The 15,649-nt window shown below is 40.2% G+C and overlaps 1 protein-coding gene across 1 annotated transcript in view; it reads right to left on the reverse strand.

Annotated features, from left to right (window-relative positions):
* LOC135052577 (vomeronasal type-2 receptor 26-like) overlaps window positions 1-15,649 on the reverse strand; it is an 81,336-nt gene that overhangs the window by 19,058 nt on the left and 46,629 nt on the right. Inside the window, exons 3-5 of the mRNA XM_063957440.1 lie at window positions 13,925-14,216; window positions 3,080-3,868; window positions 1,330-1,545 (exon numbers count right to left, since the gene is read on the reverse strand). Coding sequence (XP_063813510.1) covers window positions 1,330-1,545; window positions 3,080-3,868; window positions 13,925-14,216 — 1,297 coding nt within the window. The remainder of the gene's footprint in view (window positions 1-1,329; window positions 1,546-3,079; window positions 3,869-13,924; window positions 14,217-15,649) is intronic.

Raw genomic sequence — 15,649 nt, forward strand, 5'->3', positions numbered from 1 at the left:
TAAACGGTCAGTTTTTCTGCCCAGAAACACCAACTTCCTGTCAATCACACTCCGATCACTTCAACAATGAAAATTCTTCATTTGGACGTGAGTAAATCTACTAAATTTTGAGCTAAAATACTTAGCACAGGTGCACTGTGTACCATGCACATGTGCATTTTCGCATTAATCGCTCCGTTGCGAAAATCGTCAACGAGCGAACAACTCGGAATGACCCCCCATGTGTACACACCTTTACAAAGAAATGTCTTCCTTCCAGTAGTCATACATACAGTATGTGCTGTATGTACATACAGATGTGTATATACATATCTGACCTAAGCAATATATGTGAGATCATGTTAATTATGGGCAGATATATGGTTATTATTAGCTTCTGACCCACAAAGAAATTTCCTAACATTGTGTCTCTGCTAATGGTCAGACATATGATCATTGCTGCACAGCCTCAACCCATTTAGGAGTGGGTTAGGTGAGATAATTGTCAATTGAGTAATTATAATCAGCAATATGATCACCTGACTAATTGGCTGTCCATCATGGGCATTATAAGACAGGAGGGAACCCGTGTAACCTCTGTTGTGGACCCCTCCTTTCTGACAGAAAGAATTCTCTGACATAAAACCAGAATCTACTACGCATGCGCAGGCCTCCCAAAACATAGCGCCCACACTTTATTCCCCCATCTCCAGTGCACATGCGCATATCACTCAGAAATGTTCAAGGCGGCCATTTTCCAAGTGATTTGTGCCCGCGTGCAGGACGCTGCTGGGGAATTCCGGAGGGGTAAGAATGTCTTTCTATGTTTTTCTGTTGTTGTTTTGTGTGACACGTGAGGTACTCTGTGTTTTTTAATGGAGAAATAAAAGTTAAAGTGACATTTTTACTAGTAGTATCCCTCATTTTCGGTGGCTTACTGCCCTAACAAAGAGAGTACTTTTCTATAAATCTGTACTATGGGCCTAATTCACACCTGATCGCATCAGCAAATTTGTTAGCTAATGGGCAGACACATGTGATGGTTGGGATCTCTCTGTATCATTGATATTCAGAGATCTCTGGGGGGCTTTATTTGCTTGAATCCATCCACATTAGGGACATAATCTTTATGTGAGAGTGGCCCACCTCTTGTACATGTAGCTGATGGGCAGCACTGATGGAGTAGTGGTTAGCATTACTGTCTCACAGCACTGAGGTCATGGGTTCAATTCCCACTATGGCCCGACTGTACCAACCAATATTAATATACACAAATCATTATTTTGTCAGAATCCTTCTATCAAACATGAACTGAGCAATAAGTGTGTGATCTTCCTGATATTCCCTTACCGTGCCTTTTTTCCATGTGATTTTTCCTGGTTCCAGATGGTAAACCTGGTCATCTTCAAAAGTGGTCAGGTGTTTTACATTAAACTCATAATAAAGGCCATTCTTGTATATAACCCAGTTTGCTAAAGACCACTTAGAGGGCAGATCTCCTCTCTCATTAAATATCATCTCTTCTCCAGTGGGATCTGTGTAATGGAGATTTTTCATGTAGTGTCGCTTTATAGGAAAACAAGAAAGAGGATGATAAATTAATAACATATACGTTGGTGGAGATAACTACATATGCACTTGCTTTGCTTGCAGCAGACATTGGGCTATAAACTGTAACACGTAATGATAATATTTCATGTAGTATAATAGTTGTTCTAACTATAAATGCAGAATTTGTGAGATATTGTGTCTTTCCTTTAGGGCCAGGAATGGTGTGTAATATATTATGTCCATTATTGGTAAATAGAGAGAACCAAGTGAGCTAAAAGCTACAATAAAGTAATCTCCATATTATTAAACTGTACTTACAGTTTAGGACACCACAAGTGGTAAAACAATAGATTTAAAAGTTGTAAAACAAGAGGGTAAAACAATAAGACAGTACTGGATATAACAATACAATATAATACAATAGACAAGTAACACATACAATAACACTACAAATCTCAACACAACCATAGATGCAAGGGGTGCTATGGTAATATTCAATGTAAGTTGAAACTTGTGCCTATTAATGTGGTCAGATAACAGGTCTAGATTACGTGAAGAAAAGAAAACAATGAAGGAGGTGGGTTTGGAGGAAGAAAGAACCAGGATGAGGTGTACAGTGTAATTGGTGAGCAAGAGACAGGAATCACGAATGGGAGAGTTGGAGAGTGCAATAGGGTATAGTAGACTAGATGGTGACATGGTGGACAAATATGCTTTTTATGAACTGGTGGGTTTTCGGCGCTTGCTTATAGCTAACCATGCTGGGGGATCGTCTGATCGAATGAAGGAGATTATTTTAATGGTATGGGCTGCATGGGAAAAATCTTGGATTCTAGATTGAGATGTGATATCCAGAGGGGAGGAAATGCAGTGATCATTGGATGACAGGAGAGGGCAAGAGGAAGTGTGTTAGGAGAAGAGGTTGGAGATGTAGGGAACAGTGAAGTTGGAAAGGGCCTTGTACATGATAGTGAGGCGTTTGAAGAGGATGCTGTATAGTAAGGGAAGCCAGTGAAGAGCTTGGCAGAGAGGTGAGGCAGATACCTATGGGAAGGCAGGAGAGATAAATAAGTCTAGCAGTAGCATTGAATATAAATTGGAGAGGAGCAAGATAGGTGCAGGGGAGTCCAGTTAGGAGAAGGTTGTAGTAGTGAAGGTGTATATGTACATGTATAATATGGGTGAGAAAGGGATGGGGAATGTACTGCTACTCAGGATGTGTTGATATACCAAGTAATTTTACTTATTTGTTGCCTTTATACAGATGTCTCCCACTTTGTTGTAGCTGCAGATGGCAGATTCATAGTGCTGCAATTGCATTCATCCGCAGCTGTCCGGCCCTTACTGAAAGTGAGTGGATAGTGGGTGTGGGCATATGGACACTCCTGCTATCCTATGAGTCACATGCTGCAACGCAACAATAGAGGGGGACACATCTGTATGTTATTGTCCACGGAAATTGAAAAAACAAAATTCCAGAGCAAATGGACGAAGTATAAGTCACAACCAAAAATCCCATCTTCATGCTGTTACTGTAGAGACAACTTACTATTTGTCTTATAGCAGACATATCAGATCTTCTCTTCCATTGTTTCATCTTCTGCACAGCGTGGGCCAGAGCATATACTGCCACATAGGAATAGTAAGGCTTTGTTTTCTTCATACCATGATATGATGGTAAAATAAGTCTTTTACCTGAACAGTTCACTGCAGAAAAATGATATACAAATTGATAATAATCATTTTTTATTGTATTTGAGGAAAGACAACGGAAAATCCAGAGCCAGATATCTTCCAATAGTGGATCATTTGGATGAGTAGATGGTACAATGTTGTTAATATTCTCATTAATGAGGGACATCTTTTTAGGGGACAATATGAAAATTAAACTACAATTTACTGGTTTAATGATGGCACGTTCCATATATATAATATCAGTCCCTGATTCATGCAGGATAAGAGTGATATTTTCATTTAAATTTTCTGATGCGTCAAAGAACTTTCCGAAATTCATAGAGAATAGGCCACAAATTATTATAACTCTAGCAGTTTGCTTCTCAATCTCAGTCATTTTCCTTCTGTTAATGTTGTCATCATTAGTTAGTTTGATGAGGAACTCAATGCAGATCCCATGTTTTGCCATCATTGTACTCAGCACCTGTAATTCCATGTCCCCGCTACCATCACCTGGTGTAATCACTCCAACCCAATTCCATCCGTAATGTAGCAGACACCTAACAATAGCTGTATAACGAACCCGATCATCTGGGACAATCCGGTAAAAGTTTGGATATAACTGTCTCTCATTTAGCACAGGGTCGGTGGTTCCATAATTTATCTGGGGAAACATAATATACTGGAAAATATTGTAAATGTATTTCAGATTTTATAAATTGCAAAAGTAAATGTGATGAGTGGAAAATGTTTAATAGAGTTCACACGTAGTGATTTACAGAATTACTACTTACCACCAAGAGGAGGTAATCATGGGGCAGTTTAAGGGACCCATTTATAAATTATTAGATCCCAGACCGGATAATTAGAATTTCTTCTCACAGCTATCACAACAATAAGAATCTCTATACTGCAGGGATGTATTTAGAAATACACCCAGGGACAGCGTCTCCATTACTGCGTGGCCCCAGTTTCCTACTCTACATTCCCGGTCATCAGATCATGCTTTCATGAGTGGCTATTACCATGGAGATCCCTCTCTCAGTAAAACCTGCAATATGTAGCTTATGGTCTACAATGGCTAATGCCATCTACAGAAGTACAAGCTCCAGAACGCTTCACATTGCAGAGTGTTATGATTCCCGTACTCCAGACCAGAGGAGATCTTATGGCAGAGGTCTGAGTACTGGGAAGATATGCTGGTTGTGGGAGCAGGAGAGCCTAGTAACCCCTGGCGCCCTAACTCCGTTGTCTCGCCCGTGTTATCAGAAATCCCCTGCGAGACTATGGTTGCTTGAGCCCATGGCAGCCGCGTTCGAAGGGCGGATTATGTCTGCCCAACCCCGATGCCCCCGCAGGTCTTAATGGGAGACAAAGGGAAATCCGAGACAGGGCGATAACAAGGGGCCCTCTGACTAAGCAACCAGGCCAGGGGTTACAAGCTAACTAACTTAAACCAAAGGTATGTGCGGACTAGCCGCCAGGGAAAAGGACAACCAAGGATCCACTGATCCGTTACTCCTATCCAGCACCGCTGGATACCAGAGTGGATCTGTGGGAGCGGAATCCTCCGCAAAAGCTCCAGAACACCAATAAACTAAATCATAAACAGTAAGCGGACAAGCCGCAACACACGGCTGCGCCGCGACTCACGAACACCACAGGATGTTAAAGGTGCTCGGTCAGACTCCAGGAAAAGATGACAAACTTCCGAGTACAGGATCACTGAGGACAGGAACAACCGGATTGAGCAGGACCGGAAACTCTCTGTAGCTGACACAGGCAAACAGGAAGCTATCACCGGCGTCTGTAAGAAGTCCTGAGAGTGCCTTTATTCAGGAACCCTCCAATCAGGACCCAGACAAGGTAATCTCAGGTAATGCCGTGCAGCTTGCATGCTGCACGGCCAGCACACCACAATGTAATTAGAACAGACCCAGCAACGGGGAACGCGGCCGAACGTGGCGTCCCCGTTGCTAATGTCAGAGCGGCTCCGTGCGCCCGGCGTCTAGCATTGCCAGGGAGCCGGCGGCTGTACGCGCACGGCGTCCCTGGTTGCTAGGCGCCGGGCCGCACCGACGAGCGGACCCCGGCGCCTAACACAGAGCTGGATAAACTGATACATTGCAGCTAACGCATTTGGAACCTGCAACAGATATCTGTTTACTCTAATGTACATCCTACTATAGAGTCTAATCCGGTAAAGTTATTCCCCAGAACTTGCTGTGACGCATGATGGAGATTGTTGCTTTACTGACCAAGATCACAGATCCTTTGGTAGGTTTTTGACATAGACAATGTGAGAAGTTAAATGCAAAATGATAACACAATGATTATGATAAAATGAGACATAAAAGCAAACACAGTGCACACCAATACCCCAGTATAATCCACCTAACAGAAACTAAACAGATGGAAACCTTATGTACAGTATCTGGGCTAACCTGCAGTCACAGCTCACTGGATCCTGCTTCTTACGTTATTGTCCTTCTGGCCCTGGCCCAGTGGGGTTGTGGTGCTCTGTTCACAAGAGAGTACCGGCCAGCATCTGCCTCTCCTGCTGCTGCAGGGACCATTGGTATCTCTTATTCCCTAGCTGCTACTACTGTGGCTCTGCTCTTGGTGACAGGCTGCCACAGCTCCTATAGGGACACATGCATCACTCCGTCTCTGAGTCACAGGACCATGTGCAGTAGTGTACTTATAATGGGTTCAGTGTGTGTGTTGCAGCCACAGGCCCCTGGGGTCATTGGGGCACACACCGCACACCCTGCACCCTTGTTTGTCAATATCTATCCTCCAGAGTACTATGTCAGCAGCAGCACCACAGTAATCACTAGGAAAATGGAGCGACAGCCATTTTCCCAACATTTCAAGCATGTGCAGTAAGAAAATCTCTTGGAAAATGGCCGCCATGCCATTTTCCTGTAGACCTGCACATGCTCACTAGACTCTGGGACAGCGCTGGGGGCACAAGACAGAACCTGCACACAGGCCTCCTCTTCTCTTAATATCCCCCTGACCATGTGTAACAAATGTGACATCATGTTTGGCGGCAGAATCCAACACCCCTTTTTATAAAAGGAATTCTCTGATCACTGTATTTGTATTACAGTATGTTATAAGTACTTACCCAGCTCAGACAAGACAGGTTCCCAAACATTCTCATCTGGTTAAAGCTCAAATTTAATGTTCTCTCTTGAAGATAGCTAATCTGGAGCCTAGTGAACAACAGGACTACAATATACCTCTTGGAAATGTATAAATAAGTGACTACTGTACATAATGCTATAGTTTCCAAATAAAATACTGAGGATATCTTAGACATCTTAGATATATAATAGAATACTTAATAATGTTTTAACTATTTGATAGTAGAACCATCAATATTTGAATGATCTTTAAAATAGGATTACGATGACATACCAGATACTGAAAGCAAAGGTTCACATACTTTTTCCACTCACAGATATGTGATATTGGATAATTTTTTTCCCCTCAATAAAAATTTACCAGTGTCTACATTTGTATCTCATTTGTTTTATTTGGTTCTCTTTATCTACTTTTAGGACTTTAGAAAATTCAGAAGAGTTCACAATCATTCAAGCACCACTGTTTATAGGAAACAATGGGACTATTTATCGGACTTTAGAGCCGTATATCAATTCTTCTAATGTTTAAATGCATTCCCTGGATTTTTATTTTTTTTCTGCTTTTTATTGAAACATATGCATCAACACAAAATATCCAACCAGTAAATAATCCACATGCGTATCTGAGAATAAGGACAATGGATATTACAGTATATCTGAGGACTCATGCAGAGATGTAACCATGCTCATCGTGCCTACATCTGCGTGGTGACAAGAAGCCCATCTAGGTCATATGTGCATCATAGACATGCACGTGCCAAATTTACATAAATGGGAGCATGTCTCTATGCTGGCGGGGCTAGGCGCCGGATCACCAAGCCATGCCATGAGTGCCCGCCTGCGATGTAGACGTGCTAGATGAGTGTGGCTACATCTGTAGTTCAACAAATAACAAAAGGCAAAAAATATAAAACATTACAGCAGAAATTTAGATAGAGGACAAACAATGGAAAAATTCTACCTAGCATGAGATGGAACTAAATGTAAACAAGCATTTAACACTCAGTGATAGAAAGATGCTCTGTTTCTTACACCATTCATTTATATAATTTTACTAAACATACAGTAACCTAGAGAAAGAAAGTTGTGTCTGCAGACTATGTTCTAAGAATAAACTGAGCAGTATTGTTAAATGCTAGAAAATGTGAGGATACAGTAAGTGTAAATTTATTATTAGAACAAGAAAATAGGAACAGGGTGCATAAAAACAAACATAAAGCATCTCTAAAATAACATAGTAACATAGTAACATAGAGATATATTTAATTGAAGTTGAAAGCTACCGTCTGTAGATGGCAGTTTTCGACATTTTAAGGTCGAATCGTGATTCGACCTACTCAATACAACCCAATTTTTTTTTAATTTGACTTGTTGAAAAGCACGTGGATCGGCAGAATAGCTGCCAATCCATGTGCTTGTGTCAAAAATGGGGCCAAAATTGACAGGATTTGGCCCCCTTTTCGACCATCTCAATCTGACATAAAAAAATGTTGGACTGAGATGTGAGACCCAGAGGAGGAGAGGGGGAGAGCCGCAGGGAGATGGGGGACAGCCGCGGGCATATAGGGGAGATCAGCGCTACCGCACAGCGCTGCAGCAGGATGTCACACAGCCGCGCAGCTCACGGTAGCTTCCACCCAGCTCCAACAAGTGAGGTCATGCTTGCTGGAGCTGGGTGGACACTGCCGTGAGGTTGAGTGGCTGTGTGACATCCTCCTGCAGCGCTACTGTATCGCTAATCTCCTCCGTCTGCCCACGGCGGTCCCCGCTGGTCTCCCCACGGCTCCCCATCCCCTCCTCCTCTGGGTCCCTCATCTCAATTCAACTTGAAAAAGTCGAATTGAGATGAGATTTGAATAGGAGTTGTCGGATCCATTCCGACAAATGCATGTCGGGATGGTTCCGACGCTAATTGAATATACCCCATAGTTTCTAAGGTTGAAAAAAAGACAATTGTCCATCGAGTTCAACCTATTTGTAGTCTCCTATGCAGGATTATTTGGGGCTAAAATTTTGGCTGATGCTGATGTCTGCTGTTGCGTTTTTATCCCTCTTTTTATAGTAACTATAGTGCGTGACTATGAACATAACCCTGAATATCCTTATCCATTAGGAATTTATCTAACCCATTCTTAGAGGTGTTGACTGAGTCCGCCATTACAACTCCCTCAGGCAGGGATTTCCAAGCACGTATTGTCCTTACCGTGAAAAAGCCTTTACGCCTTATTGTGCAGAATCTCCTCTCCTCTAACCTGAGCGGGTGTCTACGAGTCCTCTGTGCTGATCTAACCAAAAACAGGTCCCGTGCAAGCTCTGTGTATTGTCCCCTTATATATTTGTAGATGTTGATCATGTCCCCTCTTAGTCTCCTCTTTTCCAGTGTAAACATGCCTAGTCTTGCAAGCCTTTCCTCATATTCCAGCATCTCCATGCCCTTAATTAGTTTGGTCACCCGCCTCTGAACCTTTTCTAGCTCCAGGATATCCTTTTTGTAGTATGGTGCCCAGAATTGTACACAGTATTCAAGGTGTGGCCTCACTAGTGATTTATATAACGGGAGTATAACACTCTCGTGCCTTGCATCAATTCCCCATTTTATGCATGCTAATATCTTATTAGCATTCTTTGCTGCAATCCTACTTTGGGTACTGATGCTTAGTTTTATAACAATATTAAGGTGCCTTATACTGAAAAGAATAGTATAAAAGAGAATGGACAACAAAGCCTAATGCAGGACATGCACTGGCAGAAAAAAGTGTCAGACCTACAGACAAATTTTCTGACAGCATCAGATTTCTTGGCCATACACTGACTGATATTTCATTACAACACGCAGGTTTTTTTTGTCTGAATATCTACTGTCCTGTTGTGTTATTATTCCCTCAAAGGTAAAGGAAGATAGGGGGTAATTCCAAGTTGATCGCAGCAGGAAGTTTTTTAGCAGTTGGGCAAAACCATGTGCACTGCAGGGGGGGCAGATATAACATTTGCAGATAGAGTTAATTTGGGTGGGTTATTTTGTTTCTGTGCAGGGTAAATACTGGCTGCTTTATTTTTTGCCATGCGATTTAGATTTCAGTTTGAATACACCCCACCCAAATCTAATTCTCTCTGCACATGTTAAATCGGCCTCCCCTGCAGTGCACATGGTTTTGCCCAACTGCTAAAAAAAAACCTACTGCGATCAACTTGGAATTACCCCCATAGTGTTTGCATAAAAGCCTGGACTACAAAAGGGAAGTACTCCGTAGATGTGGATGAGTTTCAGCATGCTGCAAACACAATGGGCTCAATCCAAATAGATTCAAGACTGTGAATGTTTCTTGAAACTTTCAGACTTTGCATGAATGCACACACCCGAGAAATGAAAGATCTAAATTAGAAATTCCTCCGGGCAAGGGGGTGCAAATTTTCTACAAAATGCGATCTTGGGGACGGTCATGATAAAGTCGGGAGACCTTTCTGGACCCTAAAAAAGTTACTTAATTACCAGAATCATATAGAAGGCTGTTAGTGGGCATTAAGAAAGTACTGGAAGCTTTTAAAGAGTAAAATGGCTGATTTGTGCATTTTTATAAGTTAAAAAAAAAACATAAAAAGACTGCAAGTTTAATTTAATTATAAGGAAATTAATCTAAAAATGCAAAAAGGTGCTTTGAGGGTAATTTGAGATGATGGCTTGAAATGTAAAAAAAAATTGTAAACAAATTCTGAAAATCTATTATTTTTTGCAGAAATTACTTCCTTTAATTACATTTAGGGAACATTATATAATGAAAAAAATGGAGATATTTTGAGAATTTGAGCCCATTAATTTTTTTAAATTCCAATAATGACATGTAATTATTGGCACAATTGAGATAATTGAAACCGTCCAAATGCCTAATTAGTCAAAGGGGAAGGGGGTTGTCCAAGGGGGTCCTGAAGCAAGTCCCCAATATTTACCCTAACAGATACTGAGCTCACATGACAAACTTGTTACTTTATTATTGCAGTTTATCTGAGATTTGTAATTATTATCTTTGTGATTCACATATGTATAATAATAGAATTGCCTCCACATAATAATTATTATGAATAATTTTGAAGTGTGGCTTGATTCATTATTTTAGTAAAATACTACAGCTGTTAGTGATCTGCAATTAGGATCCTAGTGTAAATACTAGAAATGTTACAGAGCACTACACATTTACATCTGAGATTGCTGAGGGATAATACAACTAACTAGAAAATAACAGTGACATTTGGACCTCTTAGAATTTACATACACCAGTTACAGATATCCACATCTGCCAATTCTGTAAGGACATCTTGCTTAACATACTGTAACTGCATGGACTCATTTTCCAAGGACTGGTTCTATAAACTTCCTTTCAGTTAGTGAACTTGGGCTGAATATATTTTCATCTGTGTCTCACTTTGAGATTGCAAACACTTCTATCGGAGACTTTAGTATCTAGAAGTGCTATATTTGGATGCAGAACATCCACTTTGTCTATCTGTTGCTTTTTTTGTTTTATGTGCTCACAATTGTGACAACCTTTTAAATTAATTAAATTTACTTTGTATATTTTTATCCATATAATAAGTGAGAAAGTGTGTGTCTGTTTGTTTGTCCTTTATGCCTGGCCAGAGTTTTGTACTTAGCTCCACCAAATTTGGTATTGGGGTGTAGTTTTACAGGATTAGATTTTGCCAAGGTATGAACATCGTCATATATACTATACAAACACTGTCACATCATCATGCATAAAACGAAAAGTTTAAAAGGGTGTTGGTAGCACCACCAACAGAATTATTAAACCAGTCACTAGCTACAGTAATAATTACAGAGGCCTGGAAAAGAAAAAACGTAGTACCACTGCACAAAAGTGGAAGCAAGGAAGAGGCAAGCAACTACCATCCACTAAGCCTTAAAATGGCCATACACTATACACTTATCTGGCAGATAATCTGTGTTTGGAATGAAAACCTGGTAATATATGAAAGCAACTGACAATCGACCATTTTCTACCAGACACTGAAAAATAGACAAAACCTGTTTGTGATTTAACCAATTTGTATAAATGACAGGTTTTGTCCATTTTCCAGTATTTAGGAGCAAATGATCGATTGTCAGTTGCTCTCATCCATTACCAGGTTTTCATTCCAACCACAGATTATCTGACAGATAATTGTGAAGTGTATGCCCCCCTTTACATCAGTAGTAGGGACATTGATAGAAACACTCCTAAAAGAAAGTTGTAGATTATCTCAAATCCAGCAATGTAAAGGATCACACACAGTATGGTTTTACTGGGAAGGCGATCATGTCAAACAAACCTAATTGACTTGTTTTACTAGATGAGTAATAGATAAAGGGGGACATAGATAATGTATGCGGTCAATAGATCCACAGTGTTTAGTTACATAGTCAATAGATGGACACCAAATGGTCGACATGCATTAGGACAACATTGTAAAAAAGGTAGATATGGTCATTAGACCAACCTATGATGGGCCAACAGTGTTTATTGATAGCTACGAAAAGTCGACAGGTTTATAGGGTTGACTTGACAAAAGTCAACACACATATGGTCAACATGATTTTTTTAAATTAATTCACTTTTTTCATCTTTTTCATACTTTAACATCCAAGTGGACTACAATTGGGAATAGTAACATGTGCCGAGCACAGCAGTAGTGGAGCAGGGCCACTTGCCCCATGCATGGTGAGCAAAAGAGCCATGCAAGGGGATGTGGTACACTAATTGGGGGTCCATGTGCTTAGACAGCAAAAATAGTGCCCAAAAAACAAGATTTTTCATGTAGACCTTCTAATGTGTCGAGCTTTTGTACCTATTGACCTTTTCTAGTATTAAATTTTCATAGGTCGACCATAAGATGTCGACCTAATGATTGTAGACCTTGTTACTGTAGATCTATTGATCCATAACCGTAGATGTAGCTTATCTAGACTTTAGTAAGGCTTCTGACACGTCTCCACATCACAGAATGCCTGGGATTGGAAACTAAAATGGTAAAATGGATAAGATCTTGGTTGCAGGATAGAAAGCAGAGTTTTAGTAAATTTAGTGCATGTACAGGAGAAATGTTACTAGTGGAGTACCCCAGGAATCTTCTTTCTCAAACACTTAATTAAACTGCAGCTGTTAATTCTGGGAACTGCAGAACAGCTGTTCTGTAAACTAGCACAATTCCACAATTCCATAATCCAAATCCAGAAAACAAACAGCACTTTTATAATTTCAGTTATATGCATCTTTAGTGGAATTTGTAATTCCATTCCTCCCAACATGACCCTCTCCAGGAGGGACAGAATGCTCTGCTCCTGGACTTCCCTCATAATTTATGATTGCCATCACCTGTGCTGAAACACCTTTCTTATCCATTAAACTGTTCAACACAGGTGCAGACAATCATAAATTAAGAGAAAAGTCCAGAAGCAGAGCATTGTGTCCCTCCTGGAGAGGGTCATGTTGTGAGGTATGTAATTTCCTTATATAATTTTAAAATATATAGCAATGTTTCTCTGCACAACTCTTAGAAAGTGTGGTATGTCCCAGGATTATTTGTATTCCAATATGCTCCAGACGTGAATCATAAAAAAACAAAGTAATTTATTAAAACAGCATAGTCTTTTTCAAAATGTAAAAAGGACAAAAGAACTTCTGTCCAACAATAAACAGAGTTCTGCGGTAATTGCTTCATATAGAAAATTATCTCAAGTTTACACATGTGTGCCTATATCATCATCATCTTATGTAAATAATAAAATATAAAGCCATATTTACACAAAGCACAGAAAATGGTGTTTGGACTCAGTATTGCAATTAGGGTACTGGTTTCCTTATATTAATATATTATCCATGTTAATATAATTTAGTAGAGATATGCTGTATCATTTTATCACTTGTTTTACTTATAAATATATTTTGATAATGTATCTGGATTAGATTTCTATATATATATACAATCTTTACATGTTTGTTGTTTGTAAAATCTCAGCAGCAGTTAAGAAATATACTGACATCTAGAGCTGTGAAAGGGAACTGCATGCAGCCATCATGATCATCCCTTTCTTTGACCGTCCTTTTACTACAGTACATTCCAATAACATCATATTTTAAGCAAAAAAGAAGTTTAGTGTGGGTTAGTCCACAGGACCTGGCATGCAAGATAGGCAATCTGGTGTTACTGAGGCAATGACTCGTCCTCGCATGTCCACCCTCAGACAATATATTCTCAGAAATGTGATGGTCAGGTACAGTGCCAAATTCCACTCTGCATAGCTGTGACACAATTATTAAATGGCAATTTTCATTTTGAAATTTTATTTGCACTCATTTTTTCCACTTTTGAAATATAATTACTGGCTTGCTGTCCATCTGTTATATTTGCAGTATTTATTTTGATTTAATGTACAGCTCCACCTGACTACCTATTCCAATTACTATCCTAATAATGTCCCTATGATAAGTACAAGGTGAGCTAGGGTTTTATTTCCAGGGTCCCATGCATACAATGCATATCTCTGGGCATAGTGAGAATGCTGGGAGGCCACTTACCTGTGGGTACTGGTACAGGCTCAGTAACTGCGCCATCGCATGACTTGTATGGAAACCGGAATCACCGACAAATCCAGCTACTTCCCCGTATTCCATACATGAGTAATTAGGAGCCTCCATTGTTTCTCCAGACATTATCTGCAGGACATATTGTAAGGTATTCTTTGGATCCCCACAAGTGTTATATATGTGATACCCCAGAGTCACATTGGGGAGAAGATCGGGGTCATTGTTAATTTCATCAACAGCAAAGAGAAATGCCAGGATGTTTCTGTACTCCTCAAGGCAAATTCTGCAAGATGTTCAGAATGTGCTTCATTTAATAAATAATTATCTAATTTCATTATATTATTTCTTATGTTGAGTTGTGAAACTACAGTATGCAGTAAATAGAAACTGTATAATAGTCAGAACCACATAGGATGATAAATGAAAGAAATCAGGTGAAACATCATATTCAGCTGCCAAAAGAATGTGAGTGACCTAACAGAAAGATGGTCACTATGATGATATACACAGATCACCTGACTGCGCATGTATTTCACCTGGTATTAATCAGCCACTGAACGTGTGTTACCCATAGGTGTCCCGGATTATAGGTATGTTATGGCAAGCCTAGCCCTACAGGTTGTCCCTGCCAGTGTGAGAACACCTACTGCTTACTGTTACAGGACTCTGTGCTAGGAGACCACCCATCACTGATGGATGGCAGCCTCATTTGGGAGATGAAACATAAAAGGTATTGAGTGCATTATATGGCTTGGGAGCATTGGTGTATGTATAATGGGTGCACAGTCTGCGGTGCATACGGGCCCCTAGGATCCCAGTAAGCCCACACGGCACACCCCGTACCCATTTTTTTCAGTACTTACCCACCAGACTCCCATGCAGGAATCACCAGGAAATGTGTGTTTTATCCTATGGCATCATTGTCTGGTGTGGAAACTGCACTGCTAGTGAGTGGGGTGTGTTAGAGATCTCTTGGCCCAGATGCCAGAAGAATCATTATTTGCAGCTGACAACCATTCATTAATGCTATTATATAAGAGTTTTAAAAAGAGTAAGAGACATTTTATCCGACCTGTGTCATCCTTCGTATAGTTTATTTATAAATGACTGTCCCAGAGGAGGTTTAGGGCAATGACGGCACGTACAGTACTGGCCGATTGTTTGATAGTTTCTTTCCATATGCTAAATGGTGAGAATGTACTAACTTATTTGTGTTTTAATTATGTATTTCTCTAAATATGTTTGTATTACTGTGATTGCTGTTACTGCACTAGTATGCCTTGTAGATAGAGAATACATTGTCAAATTCTTTGTGTTTTTAGTGATGGTAATAAATAAATTGCATGCGCACTAGACTCTTAGACAGCGATAAAGTAACCTAGTAACATACAGCACATAGTAATAAAGGGCCTTAGTCAGATCTGATTGCAGCTGAAAATGTGTTAGCAGATGGGCAAAACCATGTGCACTGCAAGTGGGGCAGATGTAACATGTGCAGAGAGAGTTAGATTTGGGTGGGGTGTGTTCAAACTGAAATTTAAATTGCAGGGTACATATAAAGCAGCAGTATTTATCCTGCACAGAAACAATATAACCCACCCAAATCTAACTCTCTCTGCACATGTTACATCTGCCCCACCTGCACTGCACATGGTTTTGCCCATTTGCTAAAATATTTGCCGCTGCGATCAGATCTGAATCAGGCTCATAGTTGAT

The sequence above is a fragment of the Pseudophryne corroboree genome, chromosome 1 (assembly GCF_028390025.1).
Source record: "Pseudophryne corroboree isolate aPseCor3 chromosome 1, aPseCor3.hap2, whole genome shotgun sequence".
NCBI lineage: Eukaryota > Metazoa > Chordata > Amphibia > Anura > Myobatrachidae > Pseudophryne > Pseudophryne corroboree.